The sequence below is a fragment of the Seriola dumerili genome, unplaced genomic scaffold (genome assembly GCF_002260705.1).
Source record: "Seriola dumerili isolate Sdu_G_001 unplaced genomic scaffold, Sdu_1.0 BDQW01000068.1, whole genome shotgun sequence".
Lineage (NCBI taxonomy): Eukaryota > Metazoa > Chordata > Actinopteri > Carangiformes > Carangidae > Seriola > Seriola dumerili.
The window spans coordinates 9,088,386-9,114,761 of record NW_019174323.1 but is presented as its reverse complement, the minus strand read 5'-3'; the positions used below and the strand labels follow the sequence as shown (position 1 = coordinate 9,114,761).

Sequence of the window (26,376 nt, the reverse complement as noted above, 5' to 3'; positions counted from 1 at the left end):
AAATAAAGTGAGTGACTAGAACTGTTGTGCATAGTATTTGAAAAGATTTGTGCTGACAGGGCTTGATGTTAATTGAGCATAGAGGTGCATACATTGGTAAGTGGGACCATAAACAATAATCTCCTGTAATTTATAACTGTGAAGTTAATGCCCTTAGTTGGCTCCTGGATAGCTGCAAACCTCTTGCTCAGAGTGCTATTCAGAGCCAATATATATAGTATCTTCATAAGGCTATTTACAAATACTGTCATATTTTTATTTACAGTTATTGCTGCAACAAAGGCAGTTTGTCACTGCTTTATGGTTTATACTGACAGCAATAAATCAGATGGTGTGAGGTGATTTTGCCTTTCATCACCTTTAATTACAGCAACAATTAACAGTCCCTAAGTGTTACTTAAAAGTAACCACATGTGCTGGGAGAAAAAGTAGCCATTCATCAAAAATTCAACACGTCTTTGACAGCTTTGTTTGACAGCCTTTCTCACTTTTTTGACAGAAAAACACTGAGTTTGGTTTTGAATTCATCATCCTGAATTGCAGTATTTCTTTGCTCTGCTCTTCCCTGGAAGAAAAAGCATGTAGATCAGACAGTCGAGACAGCACACCGTCCTCACGTTGTAGCACACAACCAGATATGACAGCGAGTATTACTGGACATTACATACGGATAAACAACGCTGAGAGTACAATGACAGGAAGCAGATTCTAGTGATTGATTTTAGAGTTACATGGAGCGGAGTGAGCTATAAAATCTGTGTGTGTTAGTGTGTGCAGAAAGGGTGTGATTGAAGGGCATACTGAGAAAGAGGCTCCCCGAGGTGCACGGAAAGCATTTGTCACATCAGAGCTGTGAAGAGCAAAAATGTACTGTAATCTAATCACTGGAGAGAAGTCTGATAAACAGAAACCCCAGTGTGTGTGTGTGTGTGTGTGTGTGTGTGTGTGTGTGTGTGTGTGTGTGTGTGTGTGTGTGTTATGACTTTCATTTGACCAAATTGTAGCAGAGAAGACTTTTGGGTTTTTACATAATGTAATACCTGAATCATTTTCTAGTCAGAGCATGAGTGAACCATATGCACATCATGAATCCATATCACACCAGCAGATGTGGGCACATCGTGAGCTGCAGCCTGCACATCCAAAACTGGATAGTCATAGTTTATATCCTCAGCTGAATCTACTAAAGCAAATCTGTGAAAGGGTTTGAAACAACCGACCAAAACATGTTGGCACAAGCAACTACGATAAACAGCTATAATCTTTCACAATCTCTTATGTCTCTACACGAACAATGAAATGAAGACAGTTTGCTCACAAAGTCCTTTAGGCTTGGACACGCATTGACATCATAATAAAGTAGTCCTCTCCCCTTTTTCGCAGATGGACGGCTAATGGAGATGGCTAGTGAGGTAGCCAGACTTCCTGCGCGCTCATCCTCTGCTATATGATGCTACATTTCTGTTGTGAATGTGTATAAAACAACACAAAGTAAAGTTGTGCTACAAGAAAAGTAGCTCTAAAGAACTCTAAAGAAGCCGCCCCCTCCTTTAAGTCTTAACCTTTAAAATCCTCTGCAGTAAAAAGCAAAGTTGTGGATCATCGTCCACTCAAGCTGCTACTTCACTGCCAGATTTTGGAGGGGTTGGGGTGGGTGGTTGGCGGTCAGTGAGGTGTTGGGTAAACACTCCTGAGTATTCCTCCGTCATAGTGAACTTCTCTATCAAACTGAGGGTCAAGGGGAAGTGCGCCGCCATCATATTTCTAGCAGACACTTCACAGGGACCAAGCCTCTCTTCTTCCCGCTAGTCAGCCGGAGGAAACCGTCAATCTCCTCGTTCTTCCCCACACAGATCTGCAGAGGGGGTGTCAACAGTGGGGGAGGGAAGGGTGGGGTGGGGTGGGGGGAGGGGGAGTGAAGAATATTTAGCAGGAGGAGGTGCAAGTGACATTCAGTGATGTGATACAGTTTGTGGACTGAGGCTAAAAGTGAGCTGCATTGGAAGCCATAACATGTTGTCCTCTGTAATCTCAGCAGTTTTCTGCATGAATTTGCATACATTTTAAAATGAATTCAGAGAGAGAGAGAGAGAGAGAGAGAGAGAGAGAGAGAGAGAGAGAGAGAGAGAGAGAGAGAGAGAGAGAAATAGTGTGAATTTTAATGCGTGTTCACCTGGGCCTCTTTTACAGTCATCTGGCCTTTGTCTCGGTTACCGTGGAAACCAGTGGTGACCTTCCACACCCGCTCACCAGGGCGGACCCGCTGCACAAAGTTGGCTGGGAAAAATCCTACCTTGTCTTTGCTTTTACCCTGGTTAACACACCCAAATATGGACACACACACAAACACACACACGGTCAGTCTTTGACAGATGAAGTATAAATAGATATTTTCTGTTCTGTACTGAGGCGACTAAAATTGTAAAAAAATGTTCCTAATTGCTTTGTTTGAACCACAGTACAAAAACCTTTAATGATGATCTCCCACAGTCTGAGTAAAACTCATCCTCTACACAATCCCACGCCACAATTTGCTGCCCTCTTGACAAAAAGAAACCACTACACTTCAATCATCTGCTGCTCATGTTTCAACACAAACAGCAAAACCAACACAGGCAGCTTCCACCACAGTCCTTGACAGTCCTTGCCTGCGCATACACAATGAGATACTTTGCATTTTCATTTTTGTTTACTTGACCAGTTGCCTAAATATGCATCACATTTCTATCACAGTTACAAAATGAAATTGGAATGAACCAGTACAATTAGCAGGAAAATGGTTTTGTTCCCTAATTAGCAACATCAGTACAAGAACAAAAAGCATCTGTATTTGCAGATCCCTAATCCCCCTCTATTCTCTTCAGAGACTCTGGCAAGCAAGCGTACAAAGCCCATGAGTTTCAGAGTCACATGTTTTGCTTATATCAAGATATTGGCCCCTCCACATTAAGCAAAGACATGTTTGCAGTGAAATAGCAGATTTCTGTGGCGTTTAAATGTGACTTTTCTAATTGGGGTTTGCAAGGTTTAAAATTACAGTTAATCTCAGTACATTAACAGTTGTATTGTTTGTGTCATTTTACATAAATTTACATATATTTGAATTCAATATTGTACTAGATCATCAAATAAAGTATATTTTGTCCCTTCACCATAAGCATTTAAGTATGAACTGTCTAACACTAAAATGGCCTTAGAGATGGGGAAGAACAACGAGGTGGCTTTTGTTTTTTTTTTGGTTTGAACTATGGCTCCAGCAGCAAAAACATTAAATCTAACAAAGTGTTTAGTATCTGCACATTTTATTCAAATCACTTAAAAGTTCTTTCTCTTAAATTCATACTGAGACTCTTTAGAAAAGCAAAATTACCAGCAGAAATATGTCTCCTGCCATTTACTGAAGTGTATATCCCTCTACTTTTCCCTGGTGCTTCGTTTATGTAAAGACCTGTCTGTCCTGTGGCAGGTGAAGGTTAAGATCTTCAGCTGCCTCATTAAACACAGACTGCAATCTGTCTTCCTCTTCTTTTCCTCTAACTAGCTCTGCTAACATCCACAACCGATGTCCTTCAAGCACATCCACCGACTCTTCTGTCTTAGTGTCTATGATAAGCTGAATGGAACGACTTCAACTGAGGCTCTGACTGTGGAAGTAAAGGTTATATGTGTGGGACTGTGTGTATCTATTCAAAGGTAATCCTGAGAGTCATGGTGAGAGTATTTTACTCACCTACACACTGGCTTAGTACAAAGAAACAACGAAAGATGGGTGGAGAGAAAATGTACGGACACAAATTAGTGCATCTGAACAGAAAAGATTTTTCCCCACCTTCCACCAGTCCTCGTTGGAGTCATCTGTGACTTGAACTCTGTCACCAGGCCTGGAGGAAAAACAGACAGACAAACAAAGCAATTAATGCTACAGTGAGCACCCTTTAAATAGCATTTCTACTGCTTTCATATCAAGCTATAATTCTGATTTGAGTCTTGTTTGCGGAAGTGAGAAGTGACAACACATGAACAAGATATTTATCACCATTTCTCCTCTAGAAAACAGAGATCTCATATAAGTTAGAAGACTAGGCTTTAATCAGGAAGCACTCATCACTGTACTGTATGTCACTCTTAAGAGTTCTTGTCCCATGTTGTTTCACATATACTATTGTAAATGTCACCGTGAAATTAGTTATTCTTTGAGGAAACCGGACTGCTCTGTCCATGTGAAGAGACGCCTCGTGTGCTGTCTTCTAGCACAGCATCCTCCAAACTAGTGGTGGGTGTCATACCACACTGAGCGGTTTCCTGCACCTACTAACATACAGACTCTTTCTCTTCTGTCACACACTCGCAGCTGTTTGTCCTTCCCGGCCTCCCAGCACCGTTCCTCCTCCCACCCCGAACCCTTCAACCCCCTACAATCATCCCGCTGAGGAGGCAGATGGTGTGTGAGTGTCAGTAAAAATTTGGCCAGGTGAACATTTCCTCCTATCTCAACTGATTACTCTCATACACTGAAATACAGTATACAAAGAAACTGGACTGACTGTAGCTCCAAGTCGTTCTTCTCCTGAGGCAGGAACTTGTAAAGAGCCACATAGGTGTGGATGGAGTGGACCTCTACTCGTTTGGGAGTCTGACAAAAACACAAATACAAAGAGTGAAATTTAAAGATTGTTATCGATATGTTCCTCGTGTGTCTGAAACTGAGTGAAAGGGATGGAGAGTTTGAAGGGGGTTGACAGAGTGCAGTTTCACCAAGAAAAATAAGGCTGAAAGATGATAGGAATGCTGACTACACACCTTCAGGCTGACCCTGTCTTCTGAATCAGCCTTCTCGCTTTCAGGAGGGGTGAGCACTGGAGAGACAGACGTATAACCACAAAGAGAAAGGGAGAGAGAGAGGGAAACACAATATGTGAGAGAGAAAGAAAGGTCACGTGCAAGACAACGGAAACGGGGGGAAGAGAGGGGGTGCAAGAGAAAGGAGAGAGAGAGAGAGAGAGAGAGAGAGAGAGAGAGAGAGAGAGAGAGAGAGAGAGGCCTTGTCACTGTGCTGCAAACAGAAGGAAGGCCGAAGTCAAGGTCATTAACTGTAAAGTGGCAGCACTACAAACAGAGATGATCTGCTCTCCTGGGACTATAGACAGAGAGGGAAAAGTACTGGGTAGACTCACACAAAAGCACACCACCTCTACAGTGTACTGTGTCTTATGGTAATACGCTTCTTTAACTCTTGGACATATGGTTTGCATTGCTCCTTTGTCAGAAACATGTTGCAAAGGACTTTAAAGGAAACAAATAATATGAACAATACATTGACGATGAATCATCCGTCTCTGAGATCGTTGCATTGTTGGTCTAAATTTCTGTTTCTCTTTCAAAATGTTGGATGACAATGACATTTAAAGGAATACTTATTTGCTTTTATTTAGTTTAGAAGATTGACACCATTCTGATGTCTGTAGGGTAAATGTGAAGCTGTGACCAGCTGGTTGTTAGCTTAGCTTAGCACAAAGACTGGATACAGGAGGAAAGCCTCATATGAGGAGAAATGAACTGCAGGAAAGGCAGAGATGTCTCCGAATTGCTGCCTTGCTAGACCAGAATGCAATCTTTCCACATAGATAAAAGTAGTGTTGATATTTTTTAGGTTGACAAAAGTCTGGGAAAATGTAAGACATTACTACAGAAACAGGAATTAGATGACACAGGTGGGTAAGCAAAAATATAATCTAACTGACCATCACAAATGAAAGATGTCCAACAGTGAGAAGAGTATCTAATGGCATGTCAACAATCATCTTACATCACGACCATTTATCAGTTAGACAGTCAAAGGAAAATGATTTGACTTACTTCCTGGGATGTGCTCCTCTTCAGCTATAGGCTGATTTTCTAGTTTGTCTTGAGGTTTTTCTAGCTAGAAAAAAGAAAAGCAAAACCAAAAACATTCTACGTATAACTGATGTCAGCATGAATTGAAATGAATGACTGGTGTTGTCCCTGTATTTTATGTGTATGTGTGTTTTCATACCTCATGACAGGGCGACTCTGAGATACTGCCAAAGCTGGAGCGGCTCATCTGAGCCAGCGACGTCCCATAGCGCAGTGCCTCATACACAGGGTCGACAATGCCATTATCTGCTTCTACACAGCCAGACAATGTGGAACAGAGCAACATATGTGCAATTTTATAGCTGATACTATACTCACACACACACACACACACACACACACACACACACACACACACACACACACACACACACACACACACACACGACACCACACACACACACACGCCCCTGCACACATACACAGTGACCTGTCAAGCATCAAGGACTGAAGGCCACAGACGTGGTCATTAGTCATCCTGAGATTTCTGTTGTTTGGTGCTGTGTTGAATCAGCCAGCGTTTCCATCACTCACCCTGAGCAGCAGGAGCCTCTCTGACCACACCCAACGGATCAATGGTTAGCAGAGGAGAGCTGAAGTTTCTCTTGAAAGCTCCTGACTGAACGGCGGCAGTGAGGCGGGGAGTCAAGGGACAGAAATGGGAGGACAGGGGAAGGAGAAATTTGACTTGAGGCAGAAAAAAAAGACAAATGGGTAGATGTAAGACAATACCTGTGGTTTTATCTGGGAGAGGTGAGCCTACAATATGTGTGATGAAAGCTGAGTAGCAGGCTGGGTGTTCTTTCAGTATTTCAGCTCAACTGAAATGTCCAACAAATCATTCTGATGCAGATATTTTGCTTATTGTCATCTCTTGGTACACATCCTCCAAACATCTTTGGTTATTCCTACAATATCTGTGCATGTATGTAAATGTATGCTTTCAGTAAAGGGAAGTTTAGGCTTGTAAATCCACTTTTTTACAGTAAGGGGAACACTGAGGTCATGGTTAAATAATGAAAAAGGCAATGCTGTTTATTAATATGGAACAGGGTGTGAAACTAAGACAACTGTCAAAGGAAAACACTAATGCCCATTCTCCATCTTGACCTCCATACCCTTTACTTTTTACTTTTACATGACTGAATTTCACACTTCTTTCTGGCACTGAAAGGAAATCACTAATGCAGAAAAGCTGCATATGAAAGTAGTTTGTAGGAGGCAGCAGGGCTGCTGCACCGCCTCTCTTGTGGGTTACTTCTAAGAACATTTTGCTCATTTTTACATCAAGCTGTGTTGTGGTCGTTTCTCATCCGAACCCCTCAGTTTATGGACTGTAGGAGAAAGAAAAGAAGTCATAATTTCACAGAAACCATAACCAGACAGTGACGACTCAACCTCTAATCACCTGATATACTGATGCAAACTGTTTCAGTGCTAGAGGGAATCAAAATGAATCCCTTTGACACACTTTTCCCATCTTGACACATGTAGGTTAGATCACATGATATGATTTATCACTGCATTATTGCACTGGCTCTATTGCCCACTGATGGTGGCAATAATACATTCACCATTAGTTTTAACACTGAATACCTGAAGAAATGTCCCCCAACACTGCTGTATGCCTAATGGAGTATGACAACTTTTTTTCTTCTCTGCCTTCAAGCTAATTTATCCGCATGGTTGTGCATACTGAAGCACCACAAAGGTGTGTCTCTGTCACACTGTAGAGGAGTGCAGATCTGGTACTGTACAAGCTTTGATATCTGATCGTGTTTCTTTATTTAGCAGGAGAAATATGTTTAGCTACAGTACATGACTCATCAGACTAAGAGATAACATTACAAAGTCCTGTTTTTGACAGAGGGGCTGTGATAAATCTATTTTGTGTTCTGCAAATAGAAACAGTTTATAAAGATAGTATCTCAGCTTTATTTATCTCTTTTCATCTGTTTTACAGGAAGTGATACATGTTGAAAATGACATAAGACAAACGTAATTCAATCTTTGAATTATCCTCCTGCCATCCTGTGACACGTTCAGTGGTTGAATTAGTTTCAAAATAAATCAAAATAAAATCAAAATAAAACAGCATTTATGGGGTCATGTATTATTTTGCTGACAACATCCCTCATGTAAAACTTGTTGCTTTTTTCCCTGCAAAAAAAAAGTAAAATACATATTCTGCACAGGCTACATAATGTAACAAGTGAGAAATCATTTATAAATAATTTATCTATAGACTGTCAATGACATCAGCAGTGTCTGATAATCAGAGTAAAGGAATATATTAATGTCAAGGACATGAATCAAAATGACTGCCATGATGATATAACAGATATTGTGAGTGTAGACTTTCTGAAAAGTACAGAAGTCATTCAAAAGTGAAACATTGCTTTGAGGTACTGAGGGAGTGTGGTGGCTGCTGTCAGACTGACAGAAAAGCATTTGCCCAAAATCTTGTCTTCATCTCGCTCACAGAGCAGAAACTTAACCTCTACACTTGAATGACGATATGAAACTATGACAAACTCAAAATTAGCAACATTTGTAATGATATCCAGCATTTGACAACAATTAATAAACCATTAAAATAGTTGCTTATCTGATGCTTGTCTCGGACAAATGAAAGAAATAGATGGAAGGATGGATGATGATACTGTCGATGGCCCTATCGATTAATTGTTGCAGCTCAGCAGAGACATACAGCTCTGGCCAAGTTTGTGATGCTTTTTATATGAATATTGTTCATTATCATTGTTTTAATCTATTTGTCACAAAGTGCTTCACAGGAAACACAGGACACAAACAAAATAAAAGAGCTCTGTGTAAACAAACTGGGCAGATGCTTCACTCACTTCCAATTATGCTAATTAATGAGTGACGATTGGCCTCATCTCCAAACTGAAACAAACTAATGTGCTCAGAACTGGTAGATAAATCATTTCCTCCTCATCAGAAACCTTCCCTTTCACACCAAATAGCCAAATGCTACCCTTACGTTTATATCTCAGCATATTAGTAATGGTGAGTGTTGGTCTTTAAGACAGGAGGAAAGAGAAAATTTCACACTTTGCTTGTGTGTGTGTGGCTTTTCTGCAGGAGTAATTATTTTGTGCGGAGCTCAGCAGACTTATTTCTTCAATCAAACTGTAATACATCTTTAAGTTTGATTAACATCGATTAGCAAAAGGTTGTCATGATTCCAAAGTCATTTAAAGCCGCTCGATTCTGAGGACATTTTAAAACAATTGGTCATATATGAGCGAACTCAGCAAATGAGCTGAGTGCAAGCCAGATGACCTGTCGTCATCGATATTCCCCTTTCATTTTTAATTTCTCTACTTTACATAAACACAGGCTTGTGGAAGTTGAGCCTGCTCAAATTTGTCTTTTTATTGTTTGTTATGAATGACCAGAGGTGGAGGAAGTACTTAGATCTTTTACCACGCTGTGCCAATACCTGTTACATGGAAAAGTCATCTATTAAAATGTTACTTAAGTAAAAGTCCTCATTATGAAGAACTGTCTCTTTCTTTTTGTTTAACTGTTCTATGACATTTTATAGGCTTATAATCATCTATGCATTCACCTTTAAGCAGCATTTCAGTGTTGGAGTTGGCCAAACTGGAGCTTATTTGAACTACTTTATATGATGATCAGAAAATTAGTAATTAGTTTTTAGTTACCTGTTTCCTATAGAAATCAACCTGTATCAAGAATTTTCTAGAAATAAGTGTGGGAATCTTGAAAGACAACAGAATAAGGAGATTTTTGCAGTTTGTGCAGTAAGTAAAATGTTACACTCTACAAACTAACCAGTAACTATAGCTCTCATATAAACGTAGTGGAGGACAATGTTCAATATTTGCCTCCCTACATAGATGTGTAAAGTAGCATAACATAAAAATACTTGAGTAAAGTACAGGTATCTGAAAAGTGTACTGAGGTACAGCACTGTGAATGACTTACATCATATGTGCACTGATATATTCATGGTTAGTCACACTGAGATGAACTGCTCCTCCTGGTCTTCACTGGACTCTGCTGCTGGTTGACACTCTCCTCTCTCCTCCCTGCAGCAACTACATCGCTGCTCTGTCTGGCCTCCAGTCATCCCAAGAGTGTGACTGGCATTTCGACTCTGCTAGTTTTCCCCACCAATCACATGGATTAAATGTATAATATCATCATGATGCCCAAGTATTTCTGCAACTATAGGGACATTTGATGCCTTAAAACAGCTCTACAGTCCATTTTTTCTACATTTCTTTTTGATTTTCAAATCTGTATGATCAGTATTCCACAATCTCAAAATTGCACCTGAATAATAGCGGCACTTAAAATGCAATCTAAGTAAAATTTCACAAGTAAACTATTTGCACACAAACCAAACACATTGGATGACGCACTCTGGTGTCAGTGAACCCCAGACATTAAGTTAGGTAGATTTACAAGAAGTAGCCTCGAACTCCATCCGGTTTCTGTAAAATGCCTAATCCTTGCTTTGATGAGTGTGCAGTGATCGAAAAGGACACTGCCGAAGGCTTGGCGAGAGCCTGCCGTGTCATATCCTCGAGGGATTGTGAGCGCCTCAAACACACTGAATTTCACACTGAATTAGCCAGACCAGCTGGTACAGGGAGATATTGATTTTCCAACAGAGTTGAAGGGGGGCCGGGGGAGGAAATGTAGCGCCCAGACAAGACAGAGGAAGAGAGGAGGGTGTTATTTGAGAAGAGCAGCACATGTGACAGGAAGGACAAAAAGGCTGAGTGAAAAAATGTTGGGACCTGGCCACTGAAACTTTATCAGTGTCATCCTCTTCAGCTTTTTGTTCCTCTTGTGGCATTTATAGTTGGAAGATCATTTTATCCCATTGCTACCCTTTCACACATTTTCTGTGTCTTGGTCGACTTTTCAAAGCTCTGGTCAATCCACATTCCATTTATAACCCCTACCTTTGTGTGTCTGCTGGTTTGAAAAGGGATTTATCCTCCTTTAACAAGATGGGGGCTTTGAGGCTAAGCATATTACCAGGACTAAAAGCTATGCCAACTGACTGAGAGAGACAATTACAGCATCCAGTTGCTATTTAATTCTGCTGACACAATGCATTCTGGCTTAGTCTCTGCTCTACAGAACTTGTGTGTTTCCAGTGCATTTTAAAAACAAATACACAAAATATGAAAAAAAAACTTTGTAAGACACATTTTTGACCACAGTAAACCGATAATCTCAGAGTGAAGTGCACTGAATTTAATATTATTAATTAATAAAAAAGCCAACCTGACCGGTGATTAAGCATTTTATCCTAATGACAGTTGTCTTCTCAAGGGTGACATTGTTCCCTTCCCCAAGACAGTGACAGATTTCATGGAATGAGAAAATACAGATGAGAAAGATGATAATAAAACAATATTAATCACTTAAATGTATGTCACTGGTACGGCTGCAAAACCAGCTACTTTCGTGAAACTTTGAGGAGAATCCAAGACAGTTTCACACCCATGTTAACACTACATGACTGAACATCTCCAGAAAGCTAGGTGTCAGAAGTCTGTGATACCATTTATTTTATGTGGGCAGAAGGGTGAAGCTGTTAGATTCATAAAGATGGATAGTTCCAGGCAGTGAAACCTGACGATACTGTAAGTCAGTCCGAAGAGTTCTTACCTTGCCAATACAGGGCTGCTGGGAGAGCTCTGATGAGCACCAGAGGTGGGCCGCCATCTTGCAGGCTTTACAGCGCAGCCCCTGCTTTGAGTTCCCTGCAAAGACACCAACATTCACTTTAACACGCAGCCCTATTTGTCCACTGAAGACTGATGGCTGTCAATGTTTCTGTAAATGTACCACACGTGTGTTTCACATGTGGAACCCGCACTGCAAGTAAACTGTCTAAATATCGGTTCTGACACTTGCATGCTTCAAGGTCTGTGTGTAATATGTTTTCTGTGGACTGACCTGTATGTCACAAGGTACAGTATGTTAAATGTTCCTTCCTAGAGCAAATATCACAAAATGTTTTACTAATTAATAAAGCAACTAATATGTATTTCACACACAATAAACAAATTAAGAAATGGTCTGTCTGTATAAATTGAAACTGTTTGAATAAAGTCTCATCTAGAGCATATGAGCCACAATACTGAAAGCACACTAAGACTTGGCCATGAATTGTGACGGATCAATGTGCCTTAAAGACTGGTCAGGAAGCCGAAAACTTTTTCTCAAGCTTTACAGTTCACAAGTGTGTCCCTCGTACACAATAACAATCCTGAACTGATCTGACGACTGAAACCAGCTGATTACTCTATACCCAGCCACATGCTTGCTTCTTTCTACAATGGATTATAAATCAGGAACAGTTTCTCTGGTGTCAATTTGCCAAAGCAAAAGAGGATTATAAAAGCACAGCATGGACTTGAGAAACATTAAAATGTGAAGTATTTCTAAGATGTGAGTTGACGTGTCTTTCCAAGTTTGTTTTTGGGTTAAAACTGATTAATAAACTCTTAGATTCAAGGAACATGTCCTGCCAAGACATAAAGAATAACAAATTCTTTTATTAAGCTTTGAGAGGCAACTAGCCATCCCATTTTAATGGGAGCTAGTAAGACAAATGAACTGTCCAATTGATTTTGTTTTACGAACAGCACAGCTGAGAAATGTCCATATATCAGTTGTTGGAAAAGGCAATACAACTCCCAGTGTAGGCGGTTAAAGACTGGACCACAGAGCTTGCTGTCAAGAATTTTCATTGAGATGATTTTGTGCTGAAGAAACAGAATGTCCACAGTCCTTTGAGAACCACAAATAAAATTTGTGTCATTGTTTTGGGTAAAGTGGCAGAAGTTCCAGGAGCAGAAATGTCTGCATATACTGTATTGTGTTTTCTGGTTTTAAACTGATGCTTTAAAGCAAATGTTAATCCAAGCCAGAGAAGCACTTTGATATTCACTATGTTTGCCTCACCAACAAAACTACTAACATTAAACAGTATCTGATGATTGGCTTAGTTCCGCATTTTGTAAGAAATTCCTCCTGGAACATATTCACTTTCATCGTGTGAGTGATTCAACACACCTTGCCAACATCTGCATCCTTTCCATGAATGAAATATTAATTTTTCAAAGAATCTGGGCCAGTCGTAAACTGGATTAACTAACCTACCTTGGATCATGTGTTTGCATCGCTGGCAGCTGGCAGGCCTACGGAAGACATGCTCCTGGAAACAGTGAGTCTTGACCGGCTGCACCGGCAGGGCCTGAGTCTTTGGCTGGGTTTTGGAGGTGACGGACAGTGAGGGACTGATAGACGGTGAGTGTGAGGACAATGAAGGGTTGGGACTGACTGTCGGGGACAGGGAGGGAGAGCGCTCATAGGCCAGGGGGGACTCAGAGAAGGGGGGAGGAGATGGTGGAGGTGGCGGTGTAGTGATGAGGCCTGAGGGTGGGCGGGTTTCGCCATTGCTGCGCTGGAAAAAGTTGTCCACACTCTTGCTGCGCATGACTGACTTGAAGGACAGGGAGCGCTTCAGCCGCTGCAACTGAAAGAAAACAGGAAGATAATAATTGGGCAATGTCATATTTAATGACAATACACACAAAGGCCTTACAAACCATTTTCTCAGTCAGATTTCTACTCCGAGTGATGGACTCTTTACATGTACACAAGATTTTGGGGTTGCTTGCTGACACTGTCAATTAAATCTGATGAACAGACGTGTGCGCACACACACACACACAAAACAAAACACGGACACACACACACACAGGTGGTGAAGTTTTTGAGTGCTAAATACTAATTAAGGATGTTATTTTGTGCTGTTTTAGGCCAGTGAGGTGCAGCAGAAACAAGCTATGAACACAACATTGACAAATTATCACCTTCTAACTTGATACTGCAAACGTGTTAGCAAGCAGCTGCCTATTTCCACATCCACATCCACATGCAGCAACAGCATCAGCCTTCAATTTTTTTTGGGGTGACAAAAGTGACTTGATTCATTACAACATGAGACAGTCCAACCCTTTCTTTTATTTATGACATTCTGCACTATAGAAGTGGCTTTAGAAATGACAAAAAAGTGCCCGACTCAAGGGGCTGTGCAGTGTTTGAGAAATCAGTCTGTTAAAAATCAGTCTGTTTGCTCTACCCTCTGACTGCCCTTGCCCTGCCAGGCTGGCTTCTGATCTTCCATCTTCTTCTTCCCACCCCTTGTTCTTTAGATCCACCGGAGTCAATACCCCTTAAAATTCACATTTGATTAGTTTTATTGAGCGGCCTGCACCCTCGCATTTGATGCTGTCAGTGATGCATGGCAAACGTCGTGTTTATCTTTGACTGTGCCTGCCTCCATTTCCCACATGCTTGCCATCCAGTGCTCTTGGCACCAATAAAGGGAAACTGATAATGACAAACAATTACAGAGACTTAGGAGCAATGGGACCCAATATATGGAAATAATAACTGCTCCTACACTTAAGAATGGCCTGGAGAATGAGGGCATGGATGTAATAGGTCCCTCAGACGGTAGAGTACCACCTCGATTTACACAGAGCTCATTAACTGCCTATGTTTGTGACTGGGTTAAGGACATTGTTATGATAATCAGAGTCCTGCCTCATACCTTCTTTTACTTTTCTGGCATTAATATGTTTCTGTTTGTAGCAATGCAGGAAAAAACTGATGTTTCCTCTGCAAGAAAAGCTAACTGTATATCCTTCTGTCAGTTTTATGTGTGTTATATGGATGAAGGTAGCATCCTCATCATGTCTATTGCACCTCTGAGCCTTGAAAGCCACCACATCGCCCATCTGCACTCCCTCGCACAAAATTTGATCAATAGCATTGAGCAGCTTCCTCTTTTTCTTCTTTAAGCTACAGATTCACAGATGCCAATTAGTTTGAGTGATGAAAAGAGTCCTCTCTGTTGACCCATTAGTGAGTGCTTCTCATAAATGTTTTCTACAGGGAGCTGAGTCCATGCTTTCCTTAATGGCCTCTTCTTGGCTCGACTGGTGGCCCATTCAGTAATGGATGTTCTTCTCTATTAGATTTTTTTTTAACTTGCCTGGCTTTGTTAATCTTCCTATGGTGAAGGCCTAGCTTTGCTTCAGTTCCAAGGGAAAAAGGAACAATTTCCTCAGCTACAATCTAGGCCACACATGGCTGATAATCAATAGGCTAATATACCTCCCTGAGCTTTTACAAAGATTAAAGGAACAAAGACATAAATGGGGATTTAACTTAGGCAGATGTGAAAATTAAAATATAATAGTTAAATGCTTAATGTATTTTGTAATTTGTAGATTTAGATATAATTGGGCACTACTACATTATATTGACAGGAGGCAGTGCACAATATTTCCATCATAATCTATATTGTCTGCAAGAATGAAAGTAATAAATAAAAGTTACGTGAATAAGATGTAAGTGGGTGTATTTATACAGTTCATCAGTGGGCCTATTATTCAACAGCTTCTCTATCTACATGATCCCATTTAACCGATCCTATAAAGTTTATGCTTAAGTGCTGTCAAAGAAATAGACCAGCAAAAGTGTTTTATGACTGTTCTCCACATGTACAAAGATGCAGTATAATTTTTGCAGCTTGGCAACTGTTCTGGACACTTTCATAGTTCAGCATTAGCCCAAGATAAAATGCAGAATACGGCAGAAAGAATGTGAATGCTCGTCAAATTGTGTCGCTTTTTATGGGCCTTTTTTTTTTTTTTTTTTTAATAAAAGGTTTTAGTTTGGCCCCTCACATCCTGTCGTTGCTATCTGTACTTCATACTGTTCTGTGTTCATCTGAAGGATGAACAGGAGACTGCCTTACAAACAACTTGCTCCACCGCACTACTTCAGCATAACAACACTCTTCTTCTCTGTCTTTTTTACAGGTGTGCGAAGCAGCTGCTCAAGATTACAACAGAAACTCAAAGGAATTAAGCCTTATATTTTACAGGAAAGAAACTACTCCCCCCGCCCCTCATAATTCCAAATAACATAAACTTGTTGCTAGAAAATGACGTTTATACTTCCAGTTAAGGGAAATTTAAACATTATGGCACACAATGACACCGTATTTTACCCAAAAGTGTTTACCCAACTTGGAAGTGAAAACTTCCAAGAAAAACTTGACCGGTGTTCCATGGACAGAGCCCTGACCTCAACCCCATTCAACACCTTTGGAATGAACTGGAACGCCGGATACAATCCAGGCCTTCTCAGCCAACACCAGAGCCCGACCTCAGGGACGCTCATGGGGCTGATTGAGAGAAATCTCTGCAGCCAGGTTCAGAAATCTTGTGGAAAGCTTTCCCAGAAGAGTGGAGGCGTGAGAAATCCCATGGTGTTATAACGAATGCCACTAACAGTAGTGTATTTGACTGACAGTTTCACAAATGTTCTGCCCTCTAACAAGCTCTGTAACTGTGCACTGTAATTTGAATTTATTACATCCAAGCCATATAGTAATATAGTATCCTCTATAATAACTACCAGAGGGCCTTCTGATTCCACTGTGGTGAAGCCTACAGAGCCTATAAAGCCTGTTAAGGGGATGTGATCATAAAAACCTGTGGTCTTTAACACATTTAGGCAAGTTTCTTGAGAGAAGAACTAAATTTATCCAGTCATTCATATTTAATTCAATGTAAGTGCAAAGTACAATTACAAATATAACAAAAAATATAATTAAAGCTGCCCAAGCCTCTGAAATTTTGGAGCTGCACAACCACTATTTTAATTATCTCCTAGCCTTTGTGATTACTCTTATTATATATGCATGGCTTTGTGTTATAATGTGTGTTAGTATAGCTTTTCTCTTATATCCCATAACGTCCTTCCCTGAAAGCAGAACATAAGTCAAAAGCAAAGCTCTAATGAATGCAAATCTCTATATTTCTCCGTTCTCTTGTGTCTCTCCGAAAGGTTTAGAAAAGTCTATTTATGGATCATAGAACTGGAGACCCATCACACGCTGAACTACTGACAGCAATTAGCTCATCACAGTGCAAGTAGTGTAGTGCACTAGAACAGACTGTGGTTCGAGGAAGACGATGAAGCAAAGAATAAAAGACAAGGAAAGTATGGGGGCAGTTAAAGGAAGAAGATAGGTAAAACAGAAAGAAGAAATGGAAAGAAAAATATAATAAAAGATGAGTTAACTGACTGAAAATACCACACCGCCACTATCAACACCCTTGTCTTTGAAAGCCCAATAATGCACCGGGGCCATTCTTGATCACCGCTCTGACAGACACGGTACGAGCGGTACAGTGGAGAGACAGCGCCGACGTCTCGGCCTTGTTCTTCAGCTGTTTGAAAACGAGCACAGAGCGGAGAGATGTTTGGTGAAGGCTTCTATAAATAGGCTGTTGTGAGGAGTGCCTGGATAAATTAATGATTAAGAAGTGGGGTGGGTGCGTGTTCACACAAGATGCCTGTGAAAGGCGAAAAGTCATCCTGCTGCCACTACGATGCAAAGGCAACTCCCCTTGTTTTTCTACACTGTCTTTTTTTTTTTTTTACAACATGGAGGAGATGCGGTGCAGCGTCTGTTGAGGAACAGCATCATGAAAGAAAATCAAATCTCTCCAGTAACAGTTATAGATTTCAACACATCTTTAAGTTTAATAGTCAAGTTCAGTTTAGCCTTGTTCATACTCAGTAAAGGCAATTTAACTTTCTAAAAGAGAACACAATTTGTTTCTTCTCTGGAACCTCCCCTAAAAATGGTGTCAAAGATGATTTATTTAGTTAGAATTCACTCATGAAATAATAAATGAACATCAGTTTCTGTGGGAAAGGTGGCATATATAATCTTTCAGTGTTTACCTATTATTCCTACATCTGGTCAAGGATGGACCAGGATGGTCTCTTGCCTCTCTGTAAAAGCTTTATCTGCAGTTGGGACACAGTTGAGCGACTCCCCACACTCCCCAGTGTCTGCCTGCTATTGCACACGACATGCCCACTGCAGAGTTTTTCTCAGGACATCTCTAGCTTCTGACGATATTCAAAGTATTACTGAACACACTGGAACCTGATTAAGTTTGGTATTCTTCTCGCAGTGACCTGAGCCTTGAATTAAAGGTGACCCCATTAGGCGCGGCTCCAGCGGGACATTGTTGGGTAAAAGTTCACCCACTGAAACGACCTTTTGTGCCAACAGAAAGTAGTAAGGCCTCACTGCACAAGCTGCACTGCTGGCGATAGGGCTTGAAGCAAATTGACAACTCACTTGAACAGAGTGAAAACGACAGTTTAACTACAGTTTTTCTGTACAGTAAATATAACATTTTCTCTCTCCATTTCTATGTAGACCTACTAGAGGGATTTGGGGGGATTTTAAGTAGCTGAGACATTTACAGTCTTCTCAAACTACCCAAAAAGCACTGTGTGTGTGAAGTGAATTTTTAGTATGGCTATTGAAAAATAGTATTAATAATTACATTCAGATGTAATGACACTTTGATGTGTAATAGATTTAAGTTACTTCAGAGGTTCGTGTGCTCTTTTACAGACATACTTGACTTCTCCTGTAGCCTATTATTTACCAAATCAATGTCATGACTAAGCATATCATACACTCTATCAACAATAGATTAAGAAATTTACAAACTCAGATTGGCGGAGAAGCTAAAATAAGACTTTGCAGATGAGGAAGAGAACCTGAGGTGTTCCTCTAACCTCTTTACACTGCATATCAATACATTAGGTGAAAGACAAGGCGTGAATCAAGGTAAAATGTTCTCCAATGCTTCTGTCTTGTCACTTTCACAGCTCTGTGTGTGGCTACCAAATATCAGACTATTGTTTGAAGGGCTGTTTCTTAGTGATGCATGAGCCTCTTGGTAGCAAAGACTCCACCAGCTCACAGGCTGTCTGCCTGAGTGTGCAGCAAAAGGAGCTTGCATTTCCAAATCCAGCCCTTTAAAGGGCTTAACTGCACAAGGAGCTTTTGCAGTTAGCATTAGGTGACTGTCACAACGGCTCTTTGATGTTCACACAATGGTGACAGAACAACACTCATTGGGGGACTCACAAGTTGTTTACATTTGATTAATGAATGATCATTTACACCCACTAAAGCTGTACTGTCTTACATTCAACAAACACAGAGACATAAAATAGTGATTCTTTGTCCCGTTTTTAATTTGAAGCGCAGCCCTATACCGACTGTTATACAGTGAGACAAGTGACTTGTATATTTTCCTGTTTTCTGTGGTACATCTAAATGAGTCACTATTGTCAGTCAGTTAACTTGTTTAATTCACTGTAGGTTTTTGTTTAACAGTCCCACACCAAACTCAAAGTCCTTGGGAATCAATTAAAGTACAAGAATACAGAGAAACATCGAGAGGTGCGAGGTGCAGGGCAAGATCATTATATCTGTATTCAAAGTATAACTTCGATCCTTGGGTTTGTTCAGGAATCTCTCTCTCACATAAATGAGGGAGAAATGTAAAAGGAGAACATTTTCTACGCAGGTTGAATTATTCAGTTGATAAAACAGTCTTACACTTGGAGAGAAAGTCATTTAAGAAAAAATATTAATAATGAAATGTTATTTCAATGCCAGTGACTTGCTAGCAGTACCCTCTTGAAGAGTTGACAATAAAGTTACATCATAGTTGCTAGGCAACAGAAGGTCTTTATGAATGAACATTAGTTGTTAATGTAGTCAAAGTTGTTCAGGTTTTTTCAAGGTGAATCTGTCATTCAGACTGAAGATCAGAACTATCCATTATATGACTTTATTTCCTCAACTGCACTAAATCAACAACTTTGCCTTTTAGAGAGAAAATAACATCACTGTCACTAAAGCAGCAACCAAAGGTCAGTAGTAAAAGGAGGACTAAACAAAGTACATACTTACTCCACTCTTACCCTGACACTGCACAAGGGACTCTGCTGGATCAGCAGCATTTTAGATCTCAATCAAGGACAGTAATTCAATGACTTCACTATTAATCATACACTGCTGGGCCAACACTGGACACATGAGCAGGACAGTGACGCTGTATAGAACATTAAGTTGGTTTATTAGTTTGCGTTCTTTCACGGATGATGCAGCGTTCATGTCCTGTTCTTTGTGTATTTTCACTTCATTTGTCACTGTAAATTTCCATCTCTCCCCATCGTTCTCATTTTGCCTCTGTCTCCCTCTAATCATTCATCTGTTCTCAGAGTCAGACTAAAGTTTGTTTCAAAGGTCAGCAGTACAAGTCAATCATTCTGGCAGGTGAGATACAAACATATCATGGTCTGTCAGAAGTCAGTTGAGTGACTGATGTATCCACCCTGCTAACAGTGATATGGAAGAAACAAGCACAAGGAGGCTGAACACACTTTGTTCAGAAATGTCATCTACACACAGTATAATCACATCAATGGTACACACACATGCTGGTACATATCAGCAGTTGTATTAAAAAAGTTTAGTTACTTACTGACACAGGAATCGAGAAGTTAGCCAAGTGGAAATGAAATGTCAAAACTGTCAAAATTAATTGAATATAACAGCATCATTTTCCGGTTTTACAGCTAAACATTTGAGTAAAACGATTTGTTTAGTGAACTGTAAAAATAACAAATTGGAATTTGACCCTTTTCATGTTTGCATAATTTTCAAAAGGTCAGTAAAACTCTAGATAAAGTGTGAAATTGAGTCTTAATTAATAAAGAATGCGTACTGTTGTTTGGTTAAACGGACTGATCTGGCAACCCTGGTCTTGCACAATTCTCATCCTATTCTTAAATCATCTTTACCCTTTCAAACACTCAGCCAGTCATTCAGCGCTGCGCCGGGGGGGGGGCATGAAGACAGAAAGATGAGGAGAGGGGGAAGTGCAGGTGGAAAAAGGTTTTGGTTTTCATTTAATGGAAAAGAGATAGGGAATACATACTCTAAGTGTGGAGCAAGAAATTAATTAGATAAGAAGGGGAGAAAGGATGCTGATAGGAAGGTTAGTGAGAAAAGAGAGCTCTGGGAAGTTAGTGTGAAGGGCAAAGTCGGAGAGAAACCGTTACCATCATTTCACCTCATAAAAATGTCTTTGTGTTGGCCGAGAACGTGATGGGCCGTGTGAAGACCCTGCGGACCGGGCCACAGCACCACCTTGCATTATCAGCATTTAAACTCACTGTCTTTTGTGAATATTAAACTTTATGTAGCGGCAGATTCTGGCATCGTGTAGCTTAAAGGGACTATTTGACATTTCGGGAAATATGCTTAATCACTTTTTGCTGAGAAATCACTCTTATGTGTAGAAGGTAAATATGAAATTTATAGCCAGCAGCTGCTTAGCCTAGCTTAGCATAAAGACTGAAAAGAGGGAGAGACAGCTAGCCTTGCTCTGTCCAAGGATCAAAAGCCACCTACTATCTCCTGAGTGAGGGTAAATGGAGTTCCCCACAAGGATGTGAGCTTACACCGCATTTATTTATCCTCTACAAATAAATGTGTCAGAATAGGTATGAAAACAGGACCATCCTAAAGTATGCAGATGACTCTGTTATTGTTAGCCGGCTCCAGGACAATGAGATCAGCCAAGGCCCGAGATGACTTTGTCAAGTGGTGTGAGGAGTCCTATCTTCAACTAAACATATCTAAGACAAAAGATATGATCATTTATAGTTGATAGTACATAATTTTGGAAGACTTGCCAACATATATGAAGTCACATTAAAGATGACAGTGGAATGTGTTCAATGTTACAAATACCTTGCGACAATTCTTGACACAAAACTTTGAGACAAATTATGAAGCTTTGTGCAAGAAGGGGGAACAGTGATTGTTGTGTCTGGGGAAATTGTTCCATTTCCACATTGACAAGAGCATGATGACCTTATTGTACTGTGCTTTTGTTGAGTTGATTTTATCTTTTTCTCTGCTGTCTGGTTTGGAAACCTATCTTTAAAGAGCAGGAACTCTCTGAATCAAATTGTTAAATCGTCCGGTAAGGTGACTGGTGAGTCACAGTTTAAATCTAGCGTCCCTATACACCAGGCATTTACAGCAGATAGCTGGCTCAATTTTAAATGACTCCCCCCACCCTTTGAACAGTGAAGTTCAGCTTCTTCCTTCTGGACAAAGGTTCATAGTCCAAAACTGCATAGTCCAGCATCCATCCCTCATATAATTTATTTATTTATTTTTATTTACCTTGTGCACCTGGTGTTGTCTGTGCTGTTAAAGGTGTATCTGTAAGATTGATAACTCTTTACTGCACACCAAATTTACAAATAAGCTAAGCTAACTGGCTGCAGCTTCATGTTAAGCATACAGATATGAGAGTGGTGTCAATCTCCTAATCCAGACTTTCGACAAGAAAGTGAATAAGCACATTTCTCAAAATGTATAACTATTCTTCTAACCATTACTTTGTCTTTCCACACTTCCACTTTACACACAAACATTCCTCGTCATCATCAGATTTTCTGCACCTCACTAAATGCAAGACACCTGAACGGCATGTGCTCCAAGTGATTAGAGAGGAATGATAATATTTTTGGAGCTATCACCTTGCCTGTAGGTGGAGGAGGTGGAATAACTATCCATTCTCTGTCACAGTCTCTATTAGAAGCACTCTAGAAAGCTGGTGGGCCCACTTAGCACTGTAATAAATACTCTGAGAGCCGAGGGACGGCGGAGAGACAAGGAGGGAGAGGAAAGTGAGCGATGAAGGAGAATTGATGAAGAGATGAGAAAGAGGCAGTAAGTGGAACTCAGAAAGAGAAAGACATGGAGGTAGAAGAGGGAAGAAGAAGTGGAAATTGTTATGAAATAAATAGAGCGATATGCAGTGAGAAGACTGAAAGTGACAGAGAGAAGCCAGTGAAGCTCTAGAGACACCCCCAAGCAAACTACTATAAAAGAGACCCCAGTTGTAACACACATTTGATCTTTCCCTCCCCTTTTCCTCTTTTTTCTTCTTCTGTGGGATGTGAATCGGTCATAGCTGCCAGCAGGGGCTTGGCAAACACAGAGCAACATGGGTGACGCAGCTCGGAGGACTGTTTCCTCCCAGTTCTGTATTGTCTGGACAGCCATTTGTGTGAATTATGACCCAGCCCCTAGCTAGACACAGCAAACATCTGCTAGCTGATTGGCTCATAAATTCACGCAGCCCCCTAACGCCCACCATCCATTGTGTTGTCTGTTGTCAAATAGAAACAACAAGAGGCCTGCTCTGTCGGGCTTGTTCCAGGTCCCTGTGGTGATGACTGGAAAAGGATTGCCATAATGTGATTTCTTGCTGTGATTGCTGCTGCAATTAGGGCTGTTCTTGAAGCTCATTTGAAAATGTAAAAAAAAAAAAAAAAATTGTGATGCAGGAGATTTAGGTCAAGTCAGTAAATGAGAATTTAGAAAGAGCAGCCTTAGTTTGAAGTTCAGCTCGATTTTTTTTAATCAAGAAAGATCAGTCAGCAACAAAAAGCCCATCTATTTTTTTTTTTTTTTTTTTTAAATAGTTCATAATTGAACTGAGGTTATTACCTCTGGATTGCCAGCAAAGCAGGCAACCGCCCTGGGACACAAGAACTACAGGGAGCTTCAAGAATACAATGTTTTGCGCTAAGTTCATTGAAAATTTGTCTGTGAATATGCACCACTAAAGCACAATATCAACTTACATGATAAAGGCCGTAATGTGGGTCCTGCTTTACTTTCTAATCTTGAGGTGCCACACTGAAGAAAGTCAAAATGTAGTTTTAAAACCATTATTATTTTCATTTTGTGTCTATTTTCTATACATTTTATTTAGCCTAACAAGTCAAGTCCCACTGAGGTTGGAAACCCGAAGGGGACCTGGCCAAGATAGCCGCAGAAACAGTTGCAAACAAAACAATGCAAAATCCGACAATGGATGAAACTACACTAAAAATGGGTAACAACACCAAACTAAGGCGAAAATTAAGTTAGCTAGAATCTGAGACAAATAAAGTCCGTCATTTACCATAGGATTTACAATAGTCCTGTATTCTGTGATCTGAGATCTCAGATTCAACAATTTAAATTCCTTTTGCAGACTATCCAAGTGGCTGGAGCAGAAAACATAAATGCTTTCTTTAATCATCATGGGACAGTAGATGTGTAGTGTACGTCTTGTGATCTGGGATGATGATTATATGTTGCATATTTCCAAAAATAATATGGTTGATCAAATTACTCCTGCAACAACTCTGATACTAAGTAGTATTCAATCAGAAAAAACTGTAAAAAACAAACAAACAAACTGTATTTAACAGAGCATGGGGGGAGATTAGAGGGAACCAGCTGCTAATTTTTTGCCCTGGGGTCCCACAGCAGGTTAATCCGGTCATGCCTCTACCATGTTTGGCATCCTGTGCTCTGTAATGGTCCCAGTGGTTTTCTCAGAGAGGATATGCAAGGCCACCAGGCTCATAACTCCTTTGCTATAGGATGCTGTGACATGTACTGTGCAGTAGCCTATGCATAAAAAGTAAATTATACTGCAGCCTCTTTCACACTATCTCCATTGTGTGCCTCTGTCTGAAGATCTTTCTCTATAGACTAGGTGACTGATTCAAGGAGAAAGTCAGTAAGGGATAATAGTAGTTAGTGATGTTAAATTCATCATTGTAGTTCATGAAAACTCCACAACCCTCTCTTGAATTGGCTTCTCAAATATATTGTTTATTCTCTACACATGCCACAGAGAACACACATGCACCTTCATGTAATCTTTGCCCTCTAACTCTAAGGTCAGCGTAGTTACAAGAAGTAAAGCGGCTTAGACTTGTTATGCAAGACATGCATACACTACAGAATTAGCCCCGTAAGAGAGAAAACAACTTAGTTGTGTGGGCAAGTCGACATTCCCATTAAGAAATACTTTCATTTACACACAGAGCAGCGGGTAAAACGAGTCAGAGACATAAATAAGGATTAAACTTGGTCAAAATTCTCCACAAATGCTTCATTCAGCCTCTTTTTTCTATGCTTTACCATGAGAAACTCCTCTATTTGCACAGGTGTGTTGTTACCTTTGATTCAGGTTGGCTGGGCACGGTCGCCTGGGGTCGGTGAAGGTCCCTGTTTTGTGGTTCATTCTCCTTCTCACTGATTTCCGTCATCTTGGATTAAGAAAAAATGCTCCTTCAGCTGCAAAACTTGAGCAAATTGATGAGTCCACTTCAACAGAGGAATGAGGAAACTAAGCTCACAGATGTTTATACATCGCTACAGTCTCTAATCCAACGGAATAGAGCTAGTTTCGACTGTCAAGTCATCTTTCGTCGGAGGCATCCATCTGGGGATTCGTTTCTAAGTGTAATAAGATATTCCGTCGAAATGGTGCTTATTGTTTTTGGGTTTCAGACTCTAAATTGACACAGAACAGGCTAATTAAACGTGTATTTCGCGGAGGTAAATATCCAGTAGCAGCAGTCAGTCGGCTTGCCCACTTCCCTCCGCTGCCTCGTTCCTCTCTCATGCACCGGCCACCAGCTTTTGCCTCCCCTCGCGCACACACACGCGCGCTTCTACAACAACTTTGATTTCGCCGTGACAAAGTGCACGGCTCGTCCTGATTGGTCCGCACGTCTTAAAATACGCCAAACAGGATGCGGTGGAGCGCGTCGGGATTGGCTGAGACACGATGACGCAGGTACGCACTGGTTGGCACAAGTTGCAGGTGTATCAAAGAAGAGCAGATGAGGTCTATAAACTTCAGCAATGCAGCTGTGAAAACGCTGTTGTTTACAACTGTAATAAATGGGACACACCATAATAAGCAAATAGGCTTTTGTATTTCATTTTAGCAACTCACTCTACTGGGAGTATGAACTCTCGTTTGGTTTGTTAGAATGTAACTCAGCACATTTAGTACATTTACTCCATTTACCTTAATTGAGTTCTTCCTTTTGTGGGTAGCATGTCTTATGTTTCTATTTTACCCCATTTTAGAGGAAAATATTGACTTCATACTCCACTACACTTATTTGATCGATATAATTACTTGTTACTTGTTACTTGTTACGTGAGTAAGATTTTATCTTATTCAGCAGTAGGCTATAGGTATAACATTTTGCAATTTAAAAAAAACAAAAAACAGGACTTTTACTTGTATGGGGTATTTTTACACTGTTATATTGCTACTTTTATATAATAAATAAATCAAGACTTTTCCCACAACTGGAAACATCTGCAGTCATTTTGTTTCTCCCATTATTTATTCAGGTTTTTCCTGATTTTGTGCACCATCTGTAGCTCTTGAACCCTTGCTTTACTCATTGAGAAACCTCTGTACTCCCTAGGAGCAAGATTTCAATAATTGAAGGAGTCGAGTAGAGGGGTGGGAAGAGAAATAAGGCCTCCTACCTATCTATCTGTAATGATCACGCTGTACATTCATTTTATCTTTTTATACATACATATATGTACTTTGGTTGCTGTTTGCACTATCTGGTTAGATGCTGAGCTGCAATTGAATT

At 40.4% G+C, this 26,376-nt stretch overlaps 1 protein-coding gene across 1 annotated transcript; it reads right to left on the bottom strand.

Annotated features, from left to right (window-relative positions):
- Positions 1-1,663: 1,663 nt before the first annotated feature.
- On the bottom strand, positions 1,664-25,318 carry LOC111220151 (SH3 and cysteine-rich domain-containing protein 2-like). Its single transcript, XM_022743139.1, has 11 exons — positions 24,928-25,318; positions 13,075-13,450; positions 11,575-11,669; positions 6,430-6,514; positions 6,035-6,147; positions 5,857-5,920; positions 4,801-4,856; positions 4,545-4,633; positions 3,830-3,881; positions 2,174-2,311; positions 1,664-1,855 (listed from the first exon to the last, which is right to left on the bottom strand). Exons 1-11 carry the CDS (start codon positions 25,015-25,017, stop codon positions 1,757-1,759), a joined length of 1,257 nt encoding a protein of 418 aa, XP_022598860.1. The 5' UTR covers positions 25,018-25,318; the 3' UTR covers positions 1,664-1,756.
- Between the last annotated feature and the right edge of the window lie 1,058 nt (positions 25,319-26,376).